This window comes from Macaca mulatta, chromosome 13, assembly GCF_049350105.2.
Source record: "Macaca mulatta isolate MMU2019108-1 chromosome 13, T2T-MMU8v2.0, whole genome shotgun sequence".
NCBI lineage: Eukaryota > Metazoa > Chordata > Mammalia > Primates > Cercopithecidae > Macaca > Macaca mulatta.
The window spans coordinates 98,570,808-98,597,466 of NC_133418.1; the positions used below are offsets into that span (position 1 = coordinate 98,570,808).

At 43.0% G+C, this 26,659-nt stretch overlaps 1 protein-coding gene across 3 annotated transcripts in view; it reads right to left on the reverse strand.

Moving 5' to 3' along the window:
• The window catches only part of DRC1 (dynein regulatory complex subunit 1), a 55,579-nt gene that overhangs the window by 17,526 nt on the left and 11,394 nt on the right, over positions 1-26,659 (reverse strand). For 2 of the 3 annotated variants that reach the window (XM_077959936.1, XM_077959937.1), the window contains exons 2-7: positions 24,764-24,851; positions 17,528-17,640; positions 14,485-14,668; positions 9,518-9,655; positions 8,427-8,513; positions 6,902-7,123 (exon numbers count right to left, since the gene is read on the reverse strand). In XM_077959936.1, coding sequence (XP_077816062.1) covers positions 6,902-7,123; positions 8,427-8,513; positions 9,518-9,655; positions 14,485-14,668; positions 17,528-17,640; positions 24,764-24,851 — 832 coding nt within the window. The remainder of the gene's footprint in view (positions 1-6,901; positions 7,124-8,426; positions 8,514-9,517; positions 9,656-14,484; positions 14,669-17,527; positions 17,641-24,763; positions 24,852-26,659) is intronic. The other variant, XM_028831869.2, reaches the window with a different exon arrangement.

Genomic DNA, 26,659 nt, shown 5'->3' on the forward strand with positions numbered 1-26,659 from the left:
AAATGCAGGAATGGGGAAGGCAATCAAGTGGAATCAGAAACTCGATAAAACTGCCACGTGCGTGCTGTCTCCAGCCTCTGTCCCGTCTCCCTCTGTTAGGCTACAGACTCTGGCCCAGGAGTCAACAGAGGAAGTGATTCCAAGCAGCTATCACAGCCCACTCTGGGTCATACTCCAGGAGGGCTCCTGGCTAGGAGGTGACGCTCCATTGGGTCAGGAAGCACATCATTTCCATGGTTGCTGTGGAATCCGGTGATTCCCACACACATTGTCATGGGGGAATTAGTCAAGAATATTCTACATCACCACCGCAGGGATTTTTAAATCTCCATTATGAGATGAGTATTTGAATGTCTCCTTCAGAACAGAAGCCTGTAATATCTTTTAACAGATGGTGAATGAAGAACCATATGAGTCCCTGAGATCATAACTAATCCTACCTCTCAATTTCTCTACTTACTTATTTTTTATTTACCCTTTCTAGTTATACATTTTTCTTTGTAAAAACTCTTCCTGAGTGCAAAAGCAATATTTGCTCATTGTAGAAAATTTGGAAAGTACAGCAAATGAAAAAGAAGACATAGGAGAAAGAAGTTGCAAGGCTACCCAAAATTCCACCCCCAAAGGCAACTTCTGTTAATGCTGGCATGTTTCCCCCCAGTGTCCTTTACATAGTTGGAATCAAACTATGTCTACAATTTTATATCCTAATTTCCTCCCTTAATATCACAACAACAATTTTTCAGGTTAGCAAAGTTTTATTAACATCATTTTAATAGTACAGAATCCTTTTTTTTTTTTGAGGTAGAGTCTCGCTCACCCAGGCTGGAGTACAGTGGCATGATCTCGGCTCACTGCAACCTCCACTTTCCGCGTTCAAATGATTCTCCTGCCTCAGCCTCCCAAGTAGCTGGAATTACAGGCATGTGCCACCACCACGCCCGGCTAATTTTTGTATTTTTAGTAGAGATGGGGTTTCACCATGTTGGCCAGGCTTGTCTCAAACTCCCGACCTCAGGTGATCCGCCTGCCTCGACTTCCCAAAGCGCTGGGATTACAGGCTAGAATACTTTTATATACTATGCTGTTTTATCATATATGAAATATTTAATATGTTTACCATGTCATAATAATTTACCATTTCTCTACAGTTGTGTGTGTGTGTGTATATATAGTTATATATACTTTTTAATAATTTTCTTTACTATAAAATAATGCTGGGACAAATTATATATACAATTCTTGGGGTAATTTGTTTCCTTATGGTAGATTCGTAGAAGTGAAATGACTAAGTCAAAAGTTCTCAATAAGTTGCTTTCCAAAGAGCAATCTATGGTTTATGCTCCCACTGGCCATGGGTGCAAGTGCTCACCTCACCCCATTCTGTCAGCACTGAGCATCGTGCCAGGCAGACCCTGCGGCTCCAAGTGCAGGCCTGGCCCTTGGGTAGGGAACTTGGGGCAGGGCAGGGAGCTGCCAGAAGCTTCAACTACAACTACAAAGGACCCTTTCTGAGCCTATTTAAAATTTAATTTTGAAATGTCTGACTTGCACAGTATCCCCAAGGACCTATGGATGATGCCAACAGCACAGCCTCATTTCAATGGCAGTTATCCGGGTGGTCCCAGGCTGAGTTGCTTTGGGCCCTGTCCCCTTCTAGGGATGGCCCTGAGTGTCTCCTGGGAAAGGGATTCTCAGCAGCTCTTCTTGCAAAGGTGCAATGATTTATGCCTCTACTCCTCAAATGAAACCAGCTCTGCCACTTCAAATGTTACCAGCCATGGTCATCGTGAGTGAGTCAGGAATCAGAACACAAACCAGACACAGGTAAACTGAACATAAGGGAGGCCATTGGTCTATGAGGCAGCTCAGCACAAAAGTCCAATAGAAAAGCTCCACATGGGATGTAACCATCTGAGAACAGATGAGCACTCACAGAGAAGGAGGGTCTTCGGAACTGCTCTCCACTTGGGATGATGAGGAATGGCTGTTCTGTCTTCCCAGGAACGGACCCATGTGGAGGCCCTGAGACCTAGAGTGCCTGAATGTCTGCTCTGATGATTTCCAGGGAGCCCTCCTTCTTCTCGTGGCGTTGCAACAGTCCCCTCTCTCTAAGACAGCATTTCCCAGACTTATTTGGCCAGAGGATTGTTTTTATATTTACAATACAACAAGAGCATGTGAACTATAAATGCAAAAGCTCTATCACATGCACGCTCATGTGAATTTCATTCTTAAAGGAAGGTTATTACATAATAATATGTATACGGATGGCTGGGCATGGTGGCTCATGCCTGTAATCCCAGCACTTTGGGAGACCAAGGAGGGAGGATTGCTTGAGGCCAGGAATTCGAGACCAGCCTGGGCAACAAAGTGAGAACTCATCTCCACACACACACAAAATTTTAATTAGCCAGGCAAGGTGGCATGTGCCTGTAGTCCCAGCTATTCGGGAGACTGAGGAGGGAAGTCTGCTTGAGCCTGCTGGGAAGTCGAGGCTGCAGTGAGCTGAGATCATGCCACTGCACTCCAGTCTGAGCAACAGAGGAAGACCCCGTCTCCAAAAAAAAAAAAAAAAAAGAAAAAGGGAAAAAAGTGGGGGGAGTGGGTGGGCAAAGAACATGAACAACACTTTTCAAAAGAAGGCATACATGCAGCCAACAAGCATATGACAAAATGCTCAACATCGCTAATCATTAGAGAAATGCAAATCAAAACCACAATGATATACCATCTCACACCAGTCAGAATGGCTATTATTAAAAAGTAAAAAAAAAAAAAAAACAAAAAACCCAGGAGATGCTGGTGAGGTTGCAGAGAAAAAGTAACGCTTATACACAGCTGGAGGGAATGTAAATTAGTTCAGGTATTGTAGAAAGCAGTGTGGCAATTCCTCAAAGAACCTAAAACAAAGCTACCATTTGACCCAGCAATCCCATTATTGGATATATACCTAAAGGAGTATAAATGATTCTACCAAAAAGACACATGCATGCATACGTTCATTGCAGCCTGTTCACAATAGCAAAGACATGGAATCAACCTAGATGCCCATCAGCGGTAGACCGGGTTTTTAAAATGTGGTACATATACACCATGGAATATTATGCAGCCATAAAAAAAGAACAAGATCATATGGTTTGACATAAAGGTTTAAAAAAAAAAAAAAACAAGAATATGTCCTTTGCAGCAAGATAACTGGAACTGGAGGCCATTATCCTAAGCAAACTAACATAGGAACAGAAAACCAAATACCACATGTTCTCACTATAAGTGGGACAAACGAGAACACATGGACACAAAGAGGGGAACAGTAGACACTGGGGCCTACTAGAGGGTGGAGGTTGGGAGCAGGGAGAGGATCAAAAAACTACCTAGCGAGTACTATGCTTATTACCGGGTAATGAAATAATTTGTACAGCAAACCCCTGTGACATGCAGTTTACCCATATAACAAACCTGCACATGTACCCTGAACCTAAAATAAAAGTTAAAAATACCTGTAATTGATTTTGCTACAGGTCTGTGCTTATTATTCAATTATCCAAAGATATTTTGCAAAGTTGCAGTTCATGTTCCCAAGACTAATGGCAAAACATGATGTTTGTGTTTTATGAGTCATCTATAAAGATTACAATCTAATCTGCCACAAAAGTCTTTGTATGGTAAAGGTAGCATAAGTTTTGATAGCATCTTCCCCGCTTTGTCCTGGAGCAGCACAAGCTTCTCCACAGCTGATTTTGGGGGTCATCTCTTGCCCACGGGCTCAGGAAAAGAGGCTGCCACCAATGTGCCAGCAGGATGGAAATTTAAAACAGCCTTTCCCTCTGGCCTTCTCTGCTGACTTCAGAGACTCCACTGGGCCTATTTACCCCAATCTTGACCCTAAGCTGGGCCTGCAGGATCCCATGTTGGAACCCGAAGACTGGCAATGTCATCTCAGGCCACACTCTTGCTCCCCCTTTCTGCCCCATCTCCTTCTCTTTGACACTATTTGTGTAGCTTGTTTTCTGGTTTTTTTTGTTGTTGTTGTTTTGTTGCTTTGTTTTGTTCTGTTTTGAGATGGAGTCTCGCTCTGTCGCCCAGGCTGGAGTGCAGTGGTGCAATCTTGGCTCACTGTGAGCTCCGCCTCCTGGGTTCATGCCATTCTCCTGCCTCAGCGCCCGAGTAGCTCAGACTACAGGCATGTGCCATCACGTCCAGCTAATTTTTTGTATTTTTAGTAGAGAGAGGGTTTCACCATGTTAGCCAGGATGATCCTGATCTCCTGATCTCATGATCCACCTACCTCAGCCTCCCAAAGTGCTGGGATTACAGGCATGAGCCACCGTGCCGGGCCGTAGCTTGCTTTCTTCCTTAATAGATTATAAGTTCCTTGAGGGCAGGGGCTGTACTTTGCTAATCTCTGTGCTTTGCACAATGTAAATTAATATAGTGTAAATAAATAACATATTTAATTTGGGGGGATTAATATTCTAGTATTAAAGGTAGCAGCCTCTAAATTTGAGCTGAACATCTTACAATTCTAAATGAGTGTATAAGGCCTACAGATAAAAACATTTGTTTCCTGCATCAAGAATTAAATGTTTCTAGCAGTTTTCTTTTAGGGTGGTGGGCAGGGGTAGGGAGTTTCCACCTAAGCACACAATGTTTACAGGCTTCTCTTTGCTCTCCTATTAATAACATGACCTTTACTGGCAGTAAGCACATGAACAGTAAGACTTCTTTTTACTTCTTGTACTTCACCCATCATCCAAGTCTATGTGTACTGTATCCTTCCCATTTTTGTGGTTTGCAAGAATTTTAGTTCCATATTTTAGAATTGATAGAGTGCTATGCATTAGTCGGGAAGAGCAAATTTAACATTGAACTGCATGTTACATCTTCTTAAAAAAATCAGTGCCATTTGGCTTGAATGTCTAGTGAAAGTACACTTAAGAGTCACTATGATAAAGTTCAACCTACCAAAACATTCCACATGTTGCCATATGGGTAGTCCCTGATTTGATGATTTTTCCCCCCAGTTACAGTGTGGAAAGTGGTGTAGGTAGCCTCGGTTTCCATCTGACACAGGAAAGAACTATGATGCAAAGGCACCGTGCCCCTTTCTGCCTGAAATGTCTCCATCTGCGCACATGCCACCGTCAGTCAACCTGGACAGGGACAGCCAGCAGAGCCAGGTCTCCCGGTCTCCCTGCCTCCCTGCCCCCTACTTCTCTGATCTTACTCTACCTCCTACACCCACCTCAGGATCTCCCCATGTCCTAGAATTTTTTGCTTCATTGAAGTATTTGGACATTGGATTAAGAACATGAAACTCCAGATATCTCACTGAGGCTAGCAGTACGTAGTTTTGTCACATAAATTATCACAGAACCAAGATAAATTCAGAAAGTTTAACAATAGCCATTTTCAGTAAAATTATATCAATGTACAGCCCACAGAAAGAGTGCCATTGTATTACAGACTTGTAGTATTCTGTCAGTGACTCTCATATCTGTGACATTAATATGAGAAGGACCTGGGAAAATTCTCAAGACTAGTAAATATATTTGTAACCTAATGGGGTTTTTGATTTAACTTCATGATATCAAGTGATAGGAAAAGAACTGAAACTCTAACAAAAGCTATGTGGAAAAGCTTTCATCTAACACCTTTTTCTACATAGAGACTGAAATGAATAGACCATACTTGAATATTAAGATGCAATTACATTACATGTACATGTAATTAGAGATACATTTTTTTAACTGGTATTGAAACAGCCTAGGGGCTTGGAAAAAACTTTAGAAACCAGAAATAACCTCCTACTACTGCAGGAATCCTTCTTCAACACCAAAGACAGACACAGTCATTCAGCCATTGCATATTTTGAGATAAAGCCATCTTTGTTTTGTGGAACGCCCTTCTGAATATTGGACAGTTCTAACTCTTAGAAGCTTCTTTCTGATAGTCAGAATTTGCCTCACTGAAATTTCCAACCATCAGTCAAGGGACTGTTCAAAATAAGGGAAGAATATAGGCTTTTCTTTTGAGCCAGACAGAACTGGATTTGAATCCAGGGTTTATTGTGTACTAGATATACAGCTTTGTCTCTAAGCTTCAGATTTCTGATGTATAAAATGCTGTTGGTGATGAAGATTAGAGTTCATTTAAGTATCTGGAATATGGGAGAGACTCACTTGATGGCTGCCATTATTAGCAGTAGCTGTCCTAGCTTTGGCTCTTGGACATAACCAACTTGCCCTAGGGACATTTTTCCTTTGCTAGAAGAAAATGGCTTCCAGACCTCTGTAGTATCTTGGCAGTTTTTCTTTCTTTCTCTTCCTTTCTTTTCTTTTTTCTTTTCTTTTTTTCTTTTCTTTTCTCCTTCCTTCCTTCCCTCCCTCTCCTCTTTCTTTCTTTTTCTTTCTTTTTCCTTTCTTTCTTTTCCTTTCTTTCTTTTCCTTTCTTTCTTTTTCTCTCTTACTTTCTCTCTCCCTTTCTCTTTCTTTCTTTCTGACAAAGTCTTGCTCTGTTGCCCAGGTTGGAGTGCAGTGGTGTGATCACAGCTCACTACAGCCTTAAACTCCTGGGCTCAAGTGACCCTCCAACCTCAGCCTCCTGAGTAGCTGGGAGTACAGGTGTGTGCTACCAGGCTCAGCTAATTTCTTTTTATTTTTTGCCGAGACACAGTTTCACTATGTTGCCCAGGCTCGTCTCGAACTCCAGGTCTCAAGTGATCCTCCCTCCTCGGCCTCCCAAAGTGCTGCGATTACAAGTGTAAGCCACCATGCTCAGCTCACCTCCACTGGTTTCTTAAAGAAAGCATCTCTCTGCATATATCCTGTACATGAGCTCCTTCAGATATGAATATTTAAAAGAAGGCAGATGATTAATAAATACGTGCTGAAGGGACTACCTCTAGAATATCACAGGTAGTTGCTAAACAGGAAACATTCACAGGTGTTGGCCATGTGCTCCGCCACCCAGGCACCCTAGTGAGGACCAGCTGCTGCACCTGCACATCCTGCTCCAGCTTGATCTTGATCGTGTTGTATTCTTCACAATCCCAGATCCTCTGCCTGTTCAGCTGCTTCTCATAGTCCTCCACTTTTTTCATGCGGTTGGTAAGATATTCCAGCTAAAGGCACAGGAAGACAAGAGAAAAGTCAGGGACCATCCTTGCCCCACCTCAATCCTTTGGATGGCCTGACCAGCATGACACAGGGGAAACTTTGGAAGTTTCATGGCTCCACGGGGAGTCTGGTGGCTTTCCGAAGTCCTGAATACCCAAGGCTTTTAGGACTTGGCTCATATTGCCTAATGGAGTCATTACTCCAGAAACTCTAAGAGGAATGCTCCATTATGAAATTAAGCTCATCTCCTTGAAGTCTAAATATTTGAAAAAAAGACAAGAAATTATGCACAGACCCTGAAATCAGATGTTTATATTTCTGAAAAGTCTATTGGATCTTGGTCGAGTCACTTCTTTGTTCTTTACAACTCTGAAATAAAGTGATAATAAACACCCCTTAAAAATGTGTCTTAAAACACCTTGGGCCACGAATACTCACAGTTGGGTGAGATACCCAGTAAACAAAGGGGAAAGTGACGGGACCATGGAAAACACAGCAAGCTGCCCAGGTGGTACTCACCACCACCAAAGAGACAATCCCCATCTGCAAGGCCACACTGATTAGCTAGGAGGTGCAGTAATGAACGCAGTAGTATTTAGCCACAGCAATTCTACTCAAGACACAAAAAGGTGGCCAGGCGTGGAGGCTCACGCCTATAATCCCAACACTTTGGGAGGCCAAGGCGAGTGGATCACGAGGTCAGGAGATTGAGACCATCCTGGTCAACATGGTAAAACTCATCTCTACTAAAAATACAAAAATTAGCATGGTGGCATACGCCTGTAATCCCAGCTACTTGGGAGGCTAAGGCAGGAGAATCACTTGAACCAGGGAATCAGAGGTTGCGGTGAGCCAAGATCGCGCCACAGCATTCCAGCCTGGCGACAGAAGCGACACTCCATCTCAAAGAAAAAAAGAAAAAAAGGCCAGGCACAGTGGCTCAAGCCTGTAATCGCAGCACTTTGGGAGGCCGAGACGAGTGGATCACGAGGTCAGGAGATCGAGACCATCCTGTCTAACACGGTGAAACCCCGTCTCTACTAAAAAATACAAAAAACTAGCTGGGCAAGGTGGTGGGCACCTGTAGTCCCAGCTACTCGGGAGGCTGGGGCAGGAGAATGGCATAAACCCAGGAGGCGGAGCTTGCAGTGAGCTGAGATCAGGTCACTGCACTCCAGCCTGGGTGACAGAGCAAGACTCTATCTCAAAAAAAAAAAAAAAAAAAAAATACAGAAAGGCTAGCGAATTCAGTCACAATAGAAACCACCCAGATCCCACAGATCACCCTTGACAGCCTCCACCCTTTACCTCTTTGGCATTATGAGCCTGAAGGGCCCGCTCCCATTTCTTCTTATTACTGGCCAGTAGCTCTTGGCGTTCCACCTCAAATGCTTTCTATGACCAAGAAGGAAAAAGACTCTTGCATCTGTTTTGATTGGGCAGGTCCTACCAGTGTCAAAGAACTTTTAGGTAACTGTATGAATGCTGTACCAACAACCACATAGTAAAAGTAAATTTCAAATGCAGACTTGCCAAGTTTCATGAGACCAAATGGCTATGGAAGGAGCTGCATGGAAATTAGCTGTTATGAAGACAATATCCGAATGCAGACAGGAGATGTTTCAACAGTCCCGTGGCTTGGGAGGGAACTGGAGGAAGGCCAGCGCCCCTGTTGTCAGTCACACGGCAGGCCCTGGTGTGTAATTCAACTGACTACTGTTGACGCGTTGCCATGGTTGGGGTTCCCATGAAGCAAAGGCAGCATGAAGCTCACAAGGGGTAGGTTTGGGAATGCAGAAATAAGTCTCCAACAACCCAGAGAGAGAGAGGCCTCCAACCTCTTGGCTCTCTTCCATCTTGGAAAGGGCTAAATCTCAATCTCAATCTTGAACATTTCATTCAAATTCAAAATACTGATTCCTGAATCCTATGCAGCACTCCCCTTTGCCACTGTCTGCCCCAATTGCCATAAAGACACAAAGAAATGCCTCGTATAGGGTTTATGCTTATGGAGTGCTAATCCCCCTTTTTTATTCCCCAACCCCTTGCTCATCTTATTTTCTTTCAAAACACTTATGACCACCTGTGAAATAATATATTTAGTAACTTGTTTATTGTCTAGCTGCCTCCTACTAGAATACAGGCTCTACCAGGGACTTTGTTTTGTTCACAGCTGCATCCCTAGCCCCCTGGAACAGTGCCCAGCATATAGTAGACACTTGATATGTATTTGTCAAATGAATGAATGAGAAAATAAATTAATAAAACCTGAGAGCAGAAACAGAAATCAGAGGAAGACAGAGAAGTCATCTAGGGCCCTCCTTAGATCATGAGGACAGACCTAGACCTCCTCCCAGGGGCCCCCCAAGAGCAGAAACCAGGTCCTTTCACACCGTTACCTCGATGTTATAGAGCTCCTCACGAAAGGTTTTCATCACGTTCTTCACCTGTTCTTCCATCCGCTCCAGAAGCAGGCAGATGTCATCTGACTGTTTCTTCAAATCCTTCACATACTGGTCATCCTTTGTTTTTAACTCCTAGAAAAAAGCATGGAAAAGGCTGGCCACAAACTGTCAGGAGCAGGAGGTGCCAAGCACTATCTCTAGACCCCTCTCACCAGAATCTGTCAACGCTAGGACATGAAACTGTACAAAGAGGGCTGGGCACAGTGGCTCACACCTATAATCTCAGCACTTTGGGAGGCTGAGGCAGGTGTTTCGGCTCAGGAGACCAGCCTGGGTAGTATAGCAAAACTCTGTCTCTATAAAAAAATACAAAATTAGCCAGATGTGGTGATGCACGCCTGTGGTCCCAGCTACTCGGGAGGCTGAGGTGGGAGGATCTCTTGAGCCCAGAAGGTGGAGGCTACAGTGAGCCATGATTGCACCACTGCACTCCAGCCTGGGAGATGGAGTAAGACCCTGTCTCAATAATAATAATAATAATGATAATAATAATAATAATAATAAACTGTACAAAGAGAAAGTGGCTTCAGAAGCGTCTTAGAAGGCCTGAGATAAAGCACAGTAGATGGAGTGGAATGGGCTGTGCCCAACGCAAAGCTCTTAACAAGCACCCAGGACCAAACCCCTCAATGTTATCACCTTCTGCAAATCTCCCTGCAAGCTCCCAGAAAACCTAGATTGTCCCAGCTGAGCAATTAATGTCCAGGTTCCAACACAGGAAAGTATCTACTGCAGACTAAGTTGCATTCTTCAACTAAGGACTAAACTCTGGAACAGCATTTGCTGTAAAAATACTACAGTCATGCGCCACGTAACAACATTTCAGTCAATGATGGACCACATATATGACAGTGGTCCCATAGGATTATAATATGGTATTTCTACTGTGCCTTTTCTGTTTAGATGCACAAATACTTAGCACTGCATTACAGTTGTTTACAGTATTCAGTACGGTAACATTCTAGACAGGTTTGTAGCCTGGGAGCAATAAGTTATATCATATACCCTAGGTGTGTAGTAGGTTATACCATCTAGGTTTGTGTAAGCACGTTATGATGTTCTCACAACAATGAAATCACCTAACAATGCATTTCTCAGAATATATCCCCATCATTAAGTGACACATGACTATATTTCTATTAGATAGCTAATAATTCTACAATTATGACAAAGCTTTTACTTCTAATTAAAAGTTTATCACTTGAAAAGACATCAAAGTTGGAAGTTAAAATTATCTCTGTTCACAGATGACATGATCTTATATGCAGAAAAACTAAAGATTTCACACACACAAAAACCTGTTAGAACTTAAACAAATTCAGCAAAGTTGCAGGACATAAAATCAAAATTCACACTATTCACAATAGCCAAGAATTGGAATCAACCTAAGTGTCCATCAGCAGATGAATAGATAAAGCAAATGTGGTACACAGACACAATGGAGTACTATTCAGCCATAAAAGAGAATGAGATCCTGTCATTTACAAAAACGTGGATGGAATTGAAAGGCATTGTGTTAAATGAAATAAGCCATGCACAAAAATTCAAACTTTGCATGTTCTCACTTGTTTGTGGGAGCTAAAAATTAAAACAATTGAACTCGTGGAGATAGAAAGTAGAATGACAGTTACCAGAGACTGAGAAGTGTAGTGTGGGGGGTCGGGGAGGAATGGGGATGGTTAATAGGCACAAAAATATAGTTAGAATGAATAAGATCTACTATTTGACAGCACAACAGGGTGACTAAGAACAGCTAGATTTATTGTTCCTTTTAAAATAACTAAAAGAGTATAACTGGAATGTTTGTAACACAAAGAAATGATACATGCTTGAAGTGCTGGATACCCCATTTACCCCAATGTGATTATCACACATTGTATGGCTGTATCAAAATATCTTATGTACCCCATAAATATATACACCTACCCATAAAGTTTTTTAATTTTAAATTTTAAAAAAAGGTCAGATGTGGTGGCTCACACCTGTAATCCCAACACTTTGGAAGGTGGAGGTGGGTGGGTAATTTGAGGTCAGGAGTTTGAGACCAACCTTGGCAACATGGTGAAACCCCATCTCTACTAAAAGCACAAATCCCAGCTACTTGGGAGGCTGAGGCAGGAGGATCATGTGAGCCCAGGAGGTGGAGGTTGTAGTGAGCCAAGATCAGTCTACTGCACTCCAGCCTGGGCAACAGAGCGAGACTCTGTCTCAAAAAAATTAAATTAAAAGTTTAAAAAATTTTTAATCAGTTGCATTCTTATATGCAAATAATGACCAATCCAAAATGGAAATTAAGAAAATAATCTATTTACCATAGCACCAAAAAGAATGAAATACTTATGAATAAACTTAACCAAGTAGGCCTTGTACACTGAAAACTGTAAAACATTACTAAAAGAAATCAAAGAAGACATAAACAAATGGAAGATATCCTGTGCTTATGAATTGGATGACTCAATACTGTTAAAATGTCCACACTATACAAAATAATCTACAGATTCAATGCAATCCTTATCAAAATCCCAACATTATTTTTTGTGGAAATAGGAAAACCATCCTAAAATTCGTAAAATTCAGAATCTCAAGGGACTCCAAATAGCCAAAATAATCTTGAAAAAGAACAAAGTCGGAGGCCCCACATTCCCTGATTTCAAAATATACTACAGACTGGGTGCAGTGGCTCATATCTGTAATCCCAGCACTTTGGGAGGCTGAGGTAGGTGGGTCACCTAGGTCAGGAGTTCGAGACTAGCCTGACCAACATTGTGAAACTCCGTCTCTACTAAAAATGCAAAAATTAGCCAGGCATGGTGGCACACACCTGTAGTCTCAGCTACTCGGGAGGCTGAGGCAGAAGAATTGCTTGAACCCTAGAGACAGAGGTTGCAGTGAGCCGAGATCACACCACTGCACTCCAGCATGAGCGACAGCACTCTGTCTCAAAAAAAACTACAAAGAGCAACAGTAATTAAAAGAGTGTGGTACTGACATAAAAAATAGATATATAGACCAAGGGAACTAGAGAGTCCAGAAATAAACCCCTACATATATGACCAAATGGCTTTTGACAAGGGTCAAAATGGTAAATGAATGATATACAAACCCCCGCATCTATGGTCAAATGACTTTTGACAAGACTATACAGTGGTGAGAGGATAGTCTCTTCAACAAATGATATTGAGAAAACTGGATATTCACAGGCAAAAGAATGAAGTTGGGCCCTTACCTTATACCATATACAAAAATAACTCAACATTGATTAAAGACCTAAAACTATTAAACTCCTGGAAGAAAATGTAGGAGACAACCTTCTACACATTGGATTTGGCAATAATTTCTTGGATATAACACCAAAAGCCCAGGCAACAAAATCAAAAATAGACAAATGGGGCTGCACCAAACTCAGAAATGTTTGCACATCAAAAAAAAAAAAAAAAAATCAAGAATAAGAAGGCAATATATGGAATAGGAAATCATAATTGAAAATCATATATCTGATAAGGGGTTAATGTCCGAAATACATAAGGAACTTCTCTAACTCAAAAACAACCCAAATTAAAAATAAGCAAAGGATTTAAATAGACATTTCTCCAAAGATGATATACGAATGGCCAAGAAACACAGGAAAAAGATGCGCAACATCTCTAATCATTAGGGAAATTAAATCCAAACCACAAGGAGATATCACCTCACACTATCAACACGGAAACTATCACAAAAAACAGGATGTAAGTGTTGGTGAGAATACAGAGAAGTTAGAACCCTTGTGTACTGTTAGTGGGAATGTAAAATGGTGCAGTCATTATAAAAAACAGTATGGAGGTTCCTAAGAAAATTAAAAATAGAATTACCATATGACCATGTTACCATATTACCATAATTACCATATTACCAAAAGTACTATCCTACTTTTAAGTGTACATCCAAATAATTCAAAGAAGGATCTCAAAGAGATACGTGTATACCCATGTTCACAGCAGTATTACTCACGATAGCCAAAAGGTGAAATCCAACCCAAATGTCCATTCACAGGAGAATGTATAAAACAAGATGTGGTATACATATGCAATGAAATACTATGCAGCCTTAAAAAAGTAGGCAGTCCTGTCACGTGCTACAATGAAGTCCATCACACTAAGCCAAATATGCTAGTCACAAAAGGACAAATGCTATATGATTTCACTCACAGGAAGTATCTAATAGAGTGGTCAAAAATCACAGAAACGGAAAGTAGAAAGGTGATTACCAAGGGCTAGGGGGAAGGGGAAGAGGGAATTGGTATCTAAGGGGCATGTTGCAAGATGAAAAGTTCTTAGAGATCTGCTGCATCTGAATACTGTATACTTAACATGACTGAACTATAGTTTTTTGTTTTGAGACGGAGTCTCACTCGCTTTGTCAACCAGGCTGGAGTGCAGTGGCGTGATCTCAGCTCACTGCAACCTTTGTCTCCCATGTTCAGGTGACCCTTCTGCCTCAGCCTCCCGAGTAGCTGAGATTACAGGTGTGTGCCACCATGCCCGGCTAATTTTTATACTTTTAGTAGAGATGGGGTTTCACCATGTTGGCCAGGCTGGTCTCAAACTCCTGATCTCAAGTGATCTGCCTGCCTCGGCCTCACAAAGTGCTGGGATTATAGGCAGGAACCACTGCACCCAGCCCATGAACTATACACTTTAAAATGGTTATGATGGCAAATTTAATGTTATGTGTTTCTTACCATCGTAAAAAAAAAAAAAAAAAAAAAAGAAAAGAAAAAGTTTATAACATGAGTTGTACAGGATTCTAAATAATGAAGTAAAAGGTTTCTATATTTTTCCATTCAGGAAAAGCAAACTAATAACCCAGCTAAATCCCAGGCAGATCCCCAGTGGCTGGGCTGGAGGGCCCGCGCCTCTTGCCTGCTGTAACTCGCTGATGAGCTTGTTCTTATCTTCTAAGAGGCCAGCACAGTGCAGCTGTTGGGTATTGAGCATTTCCCACAGCTCTTGGGGAATTCTCTTCTGCTTGCCCTCTTCCCACTTTGAGGTGATTTCGTCAAATTTGTCCTGGCTGGTCTTAACTTCATTCTCCAGCTTCTCAATCCTGCAAATACAAACATGCCAGCCATGCCAGCCCAGCTCCAGATGCTGCCTTCCAATAGAGCAGGTGTGTTCTCTAGAATCTCTAGAATATAAAACTCAGGTACTGGGCACTGCCCAAACACACCCACCCAAAATCAAACTCAATGCTGAGAAATCTTTTTGTTTAATGCTTGACTACAAGTAACTTAAGCTAAGTAAAGAAAATGACACATAGCAAAAACAGATCAACATTAAGGCTACACATACACACATACACACGCACACACACACACCAAGATCAATTGGTCACCGGCTTCTGAGTAAGATGATAACACACAACAGTTAAACACAACTGGGTCTCTGGAGTCACGAGCTTATGTTCAAGTCCTGACTTGGGTCCTAACTGACTGTCAACCTTGTAGACAAGCTGCATAACCTCTTCAAGCCTCACTTTTTCTCTTCTGTAAAATGGAGTGGATGAAAAGTATCTACCTTCACGTGACTGGCTGTTGTCAGGATGAAATACAATGATGCACACAGCACAGGTGCTCAGCGTGGGAGTCACTTAACACATGGTACTTAAATTATCAATTTTTTATTAGCAACATGACCTCAATTGTCTGGCTACTCCTCTCCCAAGTTACCAATAAATGACTAGTGGAATGTACAAACACGGAAACTCCACCACGAGGAATGGAAAATAGGGAGAGCCTTTCCATAAATTCCAAAAAATCTCTGTGACAGAGCACACCAAGGCTGGGGCGAGGTGGCAGGAAGGCAGGACAGCTGAGCTGGGGCCCTTCTGGAAACAGTGGCTAGGATATCTCCCAGAGACTCTCTGCTCCTTGTAACAGACTAATCCTATGACAGCATCTCCAAACAAACTACCTGAGGAACCGAAGTCACAGCTTAAACATCCTGCAATCCTCTCTCCCTGTCCCATCCCACACCCACCCCACCTTCCAAGCTAGGATACTTTTTAAATTTAATTGACTTTTTTATTTCAAGAAATGAGAAAGAGCTGTCAGGTCACCTTTCCACAGCACACTGACCTTGTAACCTGCCACCTGAGACCTTCAGTGTTCCTCTGTGGCTAGAGGATGCGGCCTAACTCCTTACATGACCTTCCCCGCCTTTCACAAGCCAACCCTGCTGGGAATCTGCCAACTCTATTCCTGGTACAGCCCATACAGGCAGTGGGAAGTTTTGAGAATAAAAGTCAACCACCTTTACTGGTAGAGCTGCTAACGTTGCTAACGAGGGAACTACTTATGCTGAACAACTAAAAATATTGTTAAAATCGTCCCCTGTATGTATATGATGAGCCAAAATGGTCAAGTGGTTGCTTTCTTTCTTTTTAAAGACAGGGTTTCACTCCCATTGCCTAGGCTGGAGTCCAGTGGCACACTCTTGGCTCACTACAACGTCCGCCTCCTGGGTTCAAGTGAGGCTCCTGCCTCAGCCTCCTGAGTACTGGGACTACAGGTGTGCACGTGCCACCAAACGCAGCTGATTTTTTGTATTTTTAGTAGAGATGGAGGTTCACCATGTTGGCCAAGCTGGTCTCGAACTCCTGACCTCAAGCGATCTGCCCGCCTCGGCCTCCCAAAGTGCTGCGATTACATGCGTGGGCCACCCCATGCCTGGCCAAGTGGTTGCTCTTCTAAATGTTTAATAAATTAATTGAAGAACAATCCAAAGTTTAAATGAGGACCTGCAATCAGTCTACTTCTGTGTGCAAACCAAAGTTTAATTCTTCTAAGCCGCTATGCCTCCCTGCTGGACAGCCTGAGACCTGGCATATGGTCATGCAGGTCAGTCTGCCTCCTGAGGACTGGAGCTGAGGACCTGACACAGGTTCCTATTATCCCTGTGACCCTCCATCCTTCTAGACATGGAGCCCTTCATATTCTTTAATAATGCTGCCACCTTTACACATAACACTGAGGTGCTCCTGGGTCTGGTCGTTCTCACCAGTTGAAACTCAGGACTGCCCAGTTGACCTTCTTAGCCTCTTTTCTTCTACCACCCGCACACATCCTTCACTATCATGCCATTTCCAAGCATATCATGGGATCTCACACCTCTACTCAAAGGTTCCCTCTGCCTAAAATGCCTACTCTTCAACTCCTCAAACTCCTATTCATCCCTCACACTCCAACTCAGTGTCACCTTGCCTGGGAAGTTTTCTCTAATCTCTGCAGATAGAATTAAAGGCCTCCTTGTGTGTGTTACTACAACCCTTTACACATTATCTATTTTACCACAAATTGTGGGTGTTTCCATGTGTCTCTTGACTAGACTGTGAATACCACAAACAGAGGCCATGTTTCACTCCTTTTGTATACACACAGCTTGGCACGTATCAGCAGTGTAGTGCTTGAGGAAGGGAGGAAAGAAAAGAGAGAAGAGATAGCTGGGTGTGGTCGCTCATGCCTGTAATTCCAACACTGTGGGAGGCCAAGGCAGGTGGATCACCTGAGGTCAGTAGTTCGAGACCAGCCTGGCCAACATGGTGAAACCTGTCTCTACTAAAAATACAAAATTAGCCTGGCATGGTGGTGCATGTCTGTAATCCCAGCTACTCAGGAGGCTGAGGCAGGAGAATCGCTTGAACCCAGAAGGTGGAGGTTGCGGTGAGCTGAGATCACGCCCACTGCACTCCAGCCTGGGTAACAAGAGCACCTCCGTCTCAAAAATGAAAAAAAAAAAAAAAAAAAGAGAGAGAGAGAGAAGAGGAGGGAGGGAGGGAGAACTTATAAGGGCAGGAAGGGAATTGCCTAAGGTGGACAAGGTCACCCTCCAACGACTCGGGAGAACTGCGGGCCCATGGAGGAGATTACCTTCACGTCCACCAGGTACAGAGTGGTGTGGTCCTTACCTCTGACGCTTTATCTCCTCTTCTTCGACTCTCCTGTGAATCTCTCTGATATCTATAGCCACCTGGATATTTGTCACCAACTCAGTGCCACAGAGCAGAAGTTTAGCCAATTTCTGAAAAGAGAGAGAGAAAGAACTGACAAAGCTAGAACACTTTGTAAATAATGTGTAAAGTCAGAAACATTTTTGCACAACTGTCCGTAGCTCTTCCATCCATTCAAGCAGGAAGCAGCAACTACCTTAAGACTTTTAAGAGTAGCCCCTGTATAGCAACCCTTTTCTATCAGGACATTTGTGATGTGGTTTTACAGCTCACAATTTAAAAGCACTCTGCAGTTCTTGACCAGGCACAGTGGCTCATGTCTGTAATCCCAGCACTTTGGGAGGCCAAGGTGGGTGGATCATTTGAGGTCAGGAGTTCGAGACCAGCTTGGCCAACATGGTGAAACCCCATCTCTACTAAAAATTCAAAAATTAGCCGGGCGTGGTGGCGGGTGCCTGTAATCCCAGCTACTCAGGAGGCTGAGGCAGGAGAATCATTTGAACCTGGGAGGCAGAGGTTACAGTGAGCCGAGGTCATGCCGCTACACTCCAGCCTGAGTGACAAAGTGAGACCCTATCTCAGGAAAAAAAAAAAAAAAAAAAGAGAGAGAAAAGGAAAAAGAAAAAGAGAAAGAGAAAGAAAAGTCCGGTATCCAGTCATAATAGGATGAGGCCTGGGGAAAAGTCACTGTGTTTGGCTAGAAGGGTATCATTAGTATCCTACTGTGGTAAGTTTTTGTCCATTCCTGGGCAAAATAAAAAATTTTTAAAAAGCACTCTGCAGGCCGGGCGCGGTGGCTCAAGCCTGTAATCCCAGCACTTTGGGAGGCCGAGGCGGGTGGATCACGAGGTCAGGAGATCGAGACCATCCTGGCTAACATGGTGAAACCCCGTCTCTACTAAAAACACACAAAAAAAAACTAGCCGGGCGTGGTGGCGGGCGCCTGTAGTCCCAGCTACTCGGAGGCTGAGGCAGGAGAATGGCGTGAACCTGGGAGGCGGAGCTTGCAGTGAGCCGAGATCGCGCCACTGCACTCTAGCCTGGGTGACACAGCGCGAGACTCCGTCTCAAAAAAAAAAAAAAAAAAAAGCACTCTGCAGTTCTCAATGTACTTTATGTATTCACTGTAGAGTAGGCACCAGCCAACTTTTACACCAGCAGGTATTATACATTCATCTCAGCCCTTTCCCCAGCAGATCTCCAAGTGACTGACACTGCCAGGAGCCTTTTGAAGCACCTCAGTTGGGGAGGTGAGGCAGATAATGACAGTGAGGCAGATAACAATGGTTGTCCTCCCATGTCCATTTCTCCCTCTCCTTTTAGTAACAGAACACTCAAATTTTTGCTAGGCACATGGCTTCCCAAAATAGGTAACTTTCCCAGCCTCCCTTGCACCTAGAATACTATCTGATCAATGACACATGAGAAGTGATGTGTGCCACTTCTGAACTGTGCCTTTAAGGGAAAAGGTGTACCCTCTGCTGCCCCACTTCTGTCCCTTCTCCCAGGCTGGCATGTGGGGCTCAAGTAAAAGGTGAGGAGCAGATGAAGGCAACTCAAGCAATGGCAGAGGGAGCTGAGGTCCCATCATCAAGCAGACCCCATCCATGTCAGCCCTGGACTGCTTATACTCGGAACTGTTGAGACAGAGAAAAGAGCTTCTGCCTTGCTGCAGCTAATGATATGTGGAGTCTATCATTACACGGATTCTAATGCAGGAAAAGATTGTAGCTGGCTGCACTGCTCTCTCCTTAATGGGCTCAGGGATTTTGTAATTGGTGCCATCCTTCTAAATCCCTCTTCGTAAATTCCATCTCCAGTATCTTCACTCCTAGCCTTGTCGTGATGTTATTCAAGATGATAAATCCTCTCAACAAAAAGTTCTAGTATCCTTAGGTTATGCCTAAGTTTTTCCAAGTATTTTTGGAACTTATAAACTTTCCAACTCTCAAATAATTTTTAAACTAGGAGCCTATAAAATTTCTATACCAAGGAGTCACAGAAATTACCAGAGACTTCACTTGATTTCACTATATGAAAAATTTGAAATGTAGTTTCATTGAATACAGAACAGAGCTTTAACCCAGATATCCAGGGCACTCTAGATTTTTTGTTATTGCCTGCAGTTTTATCACTTATACCAAATGGTTTTACATGCATAAGGAAGTAATGACTTTCCTGCAGTTTGGGGTAATTTTCTAGTTTCTACTCAATGTGAACATCAGACACTTTTGCATAAGTACCATGTGCTAACCAATCACTGGAGTTCCAGAAATTTCTGAATCAAGTATTTAAGACTCAAAGTAAAATTAAAAATCCAAATGTCACAGTCACTAACAGACCAACAGACATGCCCCTCACCTTTATGAGATCCAGGGAAAGAGTTTAAATGGAGGTCCACATACCATATGTCTAAATATTTTTAAATTATAGTATCATGTAAAAATTGTTAAATAAAACATTTGGCCGGGCATGGTGGCTCACACCTGTAATCCCAGCACTTTGGGAGGCCGACACGGCAGATCACTTGAGGCCAGGAGTTCAAGACCAGCCTGAACAACATAGTAAAACCCCGTCTCTACTAAAAACACAAAAATTAGCCAGGCATGGTGGTGCACGCCTGTAGTCCCAGCTACTCGGGAGGCTGAGGCAGGAGAATGGAGTGAATCCAGGAGGCGGAGGTTGCAGTGAGCCGAGATCGTACCACTGTACTCCAGCCTGGGCGACAGAGCAAGACTCCATCTCAAAATACATATATCCTCCTATCTCAATACCTTTATAACAATTTAAAAGTCCTAGTTTGAATTCAGACACATTTCGGAGTTCTACTCATAATTGGGTGGCTAAGGAAGAGCCTGCCTCTGTCCGCAGCTCCCAGCCCACCCCCAGCTCTGTCCTGCAGGCATGTGGATTCCCCAACTGCACATTCAAGCTCCATCTACACCCTGTGACCATCCATCAGGCCCAGGGGTTGTGTAACAGTGGCCTCATCTGCCCTGAGCAGGACAGACTCTGCAAGAGGCACATACAGGTTGAAGGTGGGCTCAAAGTCATTTGGATGGGGAATTTTGGCTCCCATGGGACTCAGTGATCTAGAGGGGACAATGGGGGTTTGAAGGGACATGGGGCAAGTCTACTTGAGGGGGTGCATCCACAGGAAATCCAGAGCAGAACCTGGACTCCCATCGTCACCACTTCTATTTAATGAGCTGGAGCATCCAACTAATGCAATAAGGGAAGAAAAAAAAATGAAAGATATAAAAATCAGACAAAGAAATAAAACTTATTATTTTCAGATGATATGATTATATATGTAAAAAAAATCCAAAAGAAGCCACAGGTAACTATTAGAATTAACAAATGAATTTGGCAAGGTCACCGGATACCAGGTCAATATATTAAAATCAACTGTACATTTATCCACCACCATGAACCACTATAACCCGAACAAAAAGTGCAAAACATCGCTGAGCCAAATTAAAGAATACCTCCCATGGATTATAAATTCTACTCAGTCAGTTGAAATTCCAGCAGGTTTTTTGGCAGAAATTTTTTTTTTTTTTTGAGACGGAGTCTCGCTCTGTCACCCAGGCTGGACTGCAGTGGTGCAATCTTGGCTCACTGCAACCTCTACCTCCTGGGTTCACGCGATTCTCCTGCCTCAGCCTCCCGAGTAGCTGGGACTACAGTGCCTGCCACCACGCCAGGCTAATTTTTTGTATTTTTAGTAGATACAGGGTTTCACCATGTTAGCCAGGATGGTCTCGATCTCCTGACCTGGTGATCTGCCCACCTCAGCCTCCCAAAGTGCTGGGATTACAGGCATGAACCACCGCGCCCAGCGACGAGCTGATTCTAAAATGTATATGGAAATACAAAGGGTCAAGAATAGCCAAGACAAGGCTGGGCGCAGTGGCTCATGCCTCTAATCCCAGCACTTTGGGAAGCTGAGGCAGGAAGATTACCTGAGACCAAGAGTTCAAGACCAGCCTGGCCAACATGGTGAAACCCCGTTTCCGGTAAGAATACAAACATTAGCTGGATATGGTGGCACACGCATGTAATCCCAGCTACTCAGAAGGCTGAGGCATCAGAATGACTTGAACCTGGGAGGTGGCGGTTGCAGTGAGCCAAGATTGTGCCACTGCACTCCAGCCTGGATGACAGAACGAGACTGTCTCACAAGAAAAAAAAAAAAAGAATAGCTAAGACAATCTGGAAGAACACAGAGAACTCACCCTACCAGATACCAAGAACTGTCATAAAAGCTACAGTAATTAAAACTGTGTGGAATTGGCACAAAGCCAGTGGTATAGTTTGGATATGTGTCCCTGCCCAAATCTCATGTCGAATTTTAATACCCAGAGTTGGAGGTGGAGCCTGGTGGGAAACGAGTGGATCATGGGGGTGGATTCCTCATAGTTCGGCACCATCCTCTTGGTGTTCTTCTCATGATAGTGAGTGAGTTCTCGTGAGATCTGGCCATTGTAAAGTGTGTGACACCTCCCTGCGTTCTCTCTCTCACTCCTGCTCCTGCCATGTGAGATGCCTGCTTCCCCTTTGCCTTCTGCCATGATTGGAAGCTTCCTGAGGCCCACCCAGAAGCGGAAGTCACTGTGCTTCTTGTACAGCCTGCAGAACCATGAGCCAATTAAACCTCCTTATAAATTATCCAGTCTCAAGTATTTCTTTATAGCAATGTGAGAATGAACTAATACAGACAGACATATAGATACCAAAAAAGAGAACAGAGAATGTGGAAACAAACTCACACATACATGGTCACCTGATTTGCAACAAAGGTGCACAGCAATGCAGTGGGGAAAGGACAATCTTTTCAGTAAATGGTGCTGGGGCAACTAAAAATCTACATAGAAAACAATGAACCTGGGACCCTACCCTTACATGATAGACAGAAATCAATTCCAGATACGCCATAGGCCAAAATGTAAATGATAGAATGATAAAACTTTCTAGAAGAAACCATAGAAGACTGTCTTCATATGAAGTAGACAAAGATTAAACAGGACACAAAAATAATGACCACTAAAAACATGATAAGGCCGGGCGCAGTGGCTCACATCTGTAATCCCAGCACTTTGGGAGGCTGAGGCAGGCGGATCACTTGGTCAAGAGATCAAGACCATCCTGGCCAACATGGTGAAACCCCCGTCTCTACTAAAAATACAAAAATTAGATGGGCGTGGTGGCGGGCGCCTGTAGTCCCAGCTACTCAGGAGGCTGAGGCAGGAGAATAGCTTGAACCGGGAGGCAGAGGTTGCAGTGAGCCGAGATCGTGCCACTGCACTTCAGCCTGGTGACAGAGCAAGACTTCGTCTCAAAAAAAAAAGATAAACTGCAGGGTCAAGGGTGGGGCCCAGCCTGCCCAGACCTTAGGTCAGAACTAATAATCAATACTTTAATCTTGAGATCTTGAGGAAGGGGGCATCTTTTGTGTACATTTCTCCTTGATGCCAAGATTCTTCACTACTTAAGTCCTAAGTGAAAGGAACCTTCAAAACCTGCTAATGAAAACAGTATTATCTCTTTGGATTTATACTTAATTAAGGAGTGCTCAGGGTGAACTATATATCAGTATTTTAAAAAATCTAATATCCTTTTGTCCTACACAGAAATGCTCAGAGGTCACTGACTTTTTTTTTTTTTTTTTTTTTTGAAAGAGAGAGAGTCTCCCTCTGTCGCCCAGGCTAGAGTGCAGTGACCTGATCTTGGATCACTGCAACCTCCACCTCACGGGTTCAAGGAATCCTCCCACCTCAGCCTCAGCCTTCTGAGTAGCCGGGACTCCAGGTGTGTGCCACCACGCCCAGCCAACTTCTGTATTTTTAGTAGAGACGAGGTTTCACCATGTTGGCCAGGCTGGTCTTGAACTCCTGACCTCAGGTGATCCGCCCGCCTTGGCCTTCCAAAGTCCCGGGATTATAGGCGTGAGCCACTGCGCCAGGTGGAGCTCACTGACTTTTAAATGAAGAAGAGAACAAAGTACAAAACAGTGACATGAATCACCTACTCTGCAGTAGATAAAAGATCAGGAACAAAAACCCACATCAGTTCAATATCTTTTCCACAGTAAAATATTTTATCCCTAACACAGTACGAGATATTCATTGATCTCTGTATACCTCTATGCTCTATCATCATATTCAGTAACCTGAATATTTTTTCTCACCAGAAATGATCTCTCCTCTGCTATTAAAATTTCCACCTGGATTTCTAAGACAACTCAAATCCCATTTTCTCCATTGAACTTTCCCTGACCAGGCCAGCTTGGTGAGTTCCTCTCCATATCTGAGTTCACACAGTGTCACCATTTTTGCCTTTCACTTAGCATTGATTAAATGTAGCATTTTGCCAGTTCTGGTCCGCTGTTTTGAGCTGCTGTTTATCCCTCAGCATCCCAGGAGCTGTTTCATCGCCATGGAGGGTAATCAATGATTTTCTTGTTTGTGTCTACACAAGCTACGTACAAGCTATGCACTACTCCATGGCTACAAAAAGAGGCTCTCATTCTCACAGTACATACAGTTTCACTGGGGCACTGCAGGCACACACATCTGAAAAGTCATATGCAGCAGAAAACTATCTAAAATGAAAAGAGTAGCACAGACAGGAAGTATTCAATGTGTGGAGAAAGGGAGCTCAGGCTGGGCTGAGGAAGAATCCAAGGAGGATTTGGGTCTTGAGAGGGTTGTTGAAAATGGGAAAGTGGCCTGATGAGAGCAGAGAATAAGAAGTGAATAGAGGGGGCCTGGCATTCCAGATGATCAAAGGCACAGAGCAGAAATGAACAAAACCCCACTGGAGGAGAGTGAGTGGATCCACCTCACCAAAGCGGAAGGCATAATTAGGTAACAAACGGGAGACGTGTTTGGAAAGTGAAGATGGGAACAGACTATCAAAGGCCTTGAGTGCCCAGGCTAAAACATCTGGACTTTATCCTATGAAGAGTGAATACCATTAAAAGTGCATGAGCTGAGAAGAGACAACGTAAATATAAGAAACTGTCATCTGAAAGCTCACTCCTAGAGAGCTCTCAAATGGGAAAGATTCTATTCAGTTCTGCCTAGAGATAGCAACATGGACCACATGATTTCTTCCAGTCTAAATGTGAAAACCATGATGTAACACCCAGCTCACTGGTCTTCCAGAGCCCATCTGTCAACCAGTTCATACCAATCGGCTTTCTTCTTTCTGTTTGTAGCTCTTGCTTTGATCCTCCTCACTCTCCTTCTTCCCATCTAAATATTCTCCAAGTGCTTCCCTGTGATGGAAAAAAGCAGAGAAAATTAAGTTATTTCTAGTACTTAAATTCTATATTTAAAGGTTTTGGCCTGGCACAGTGGCTCATGCCTGTAATCCCAACACTTTGGGAGACCAAGATAGGAGGATTGCTTAAGGCCAGGAGTTCAAGATCAGCATGGCCAACATAGCAAGACCCCCAACTCTATTTATGTAAACAATAATAATAATAATAATAATGGTTCCATTGTACTTTGTATATAAATATATATTCCATATGGAATAAAATTTAAATATTGGCCAGGCACAGTGGCTTATAACTATAATCCCAGCACTTTGGGAGGCCAAGGCAGGAGGACTGCTTTAAATCAAGAGTTTGAGACCTGCTTGGGCAACATAGAGAGATCCCATCTCTATCATTTAAAAAAAATTAAATATTAAAAAAAACTACAATCTTAAAAACACTAGAAGTAAATACAGGAGAATATCTATATAATCTTAGCATAGAAAACCCATCTTCGAATAAGACCAAAGTCAGAAAAAAAAATTAAAAGATTTTACTTTCTAAAATTTAGAAATTTTATCCTTGAAAGTCAAGGGATAAACTGATAAAAGATATTTGACAAAATTTTACTATCCATAAAATAGGAAGGGCTCCTTCAAATCAATACACAGAAGACAAAATACCAAAGAGAAAAACTGGCAGAGGATATGAACAGGCAATTTCCCAAAGAGATACAAGTGGCAAACAGGCATTTGAAAATACGGTCAGCTTCACATACAATCAGAGAAACCAAAACCCTGTGAGGTGTCATTACCCTATTATCAGACTAAAAAAGATTTGAAGGGTTGACAATATCAGGTGGCAGCCCAGCTTTCCACATGCCATGGGTGGGAATGTAAAGTGTAACAACTTGTTTAAAAGGCAATTTGGCAAGATTTGTCAAAAGCTTAAATGTGCCTCCCCTCTGACCCAACAACCCCATCTTCAGGAATTTTTTACAGGAAGACTTTACAAGTACATACATAAATATGCACAAGAAAGATGACTGTAACCCTGACAATACTCGTAAGACCATGGAAACATTCTACATACATATTAATAGCTAACTAGTTAACAGGAAACAATATTTCAAAAATACTTTGTAGCCTACAAAAAGAATGATGTAATACCTAGCAGCAGGGAAAGATGTCCACAGCAGTTAAGTAAACGGAGCCAGTTTTAGAACAATATGTAGACTATAACACAAATTTTCTTTTTAAAATAGGCTTGGCCGGGCGCAGTGGCTCACGCCTGTAATTCCAGCACTTTGGGAGGCCGAGGCGGGCGGATCACAAGGTCAGGAGAGTGAGACCATCCTGGCTAACACGGTGAAACCCCATCTCTACTAAAAATACAAAAAAATTAGCCGGGCGTGGTGGTGGGCGCCTGTAGTCCCAGCTACTCGGGAAGCTGACGCAGGAGAATGACGTGACCCGGGAGGCGGAGCTTGCAGTGAGCTGAGCCGAGCCGAGATCTCGCCACTGCAGTCCAGCCTGGGGAACAGAGTGAGACTCTGTCTCAAAAGAAAAAAAAAAAAAAAAAAAAAAAAAGGCTTATATGTGCACTGGACATTTTCTGGAAGTATATGTGACAAACTGATAACAGTAATTACTTAAGGAACAGGAATTAAATTACCAAGAAGTTCTATTTTCTACATTTTTGTACTGCATGAATTTTCTAAATAGTGCATGTGTGTGTGCTTATGTGTGTGTGTGTGAATCAGAAAATGAGACTAAAGGGGCGGTGGCGAGAGAAGGTTCCAGATTATGGACTTTTTCAGAGGAGGC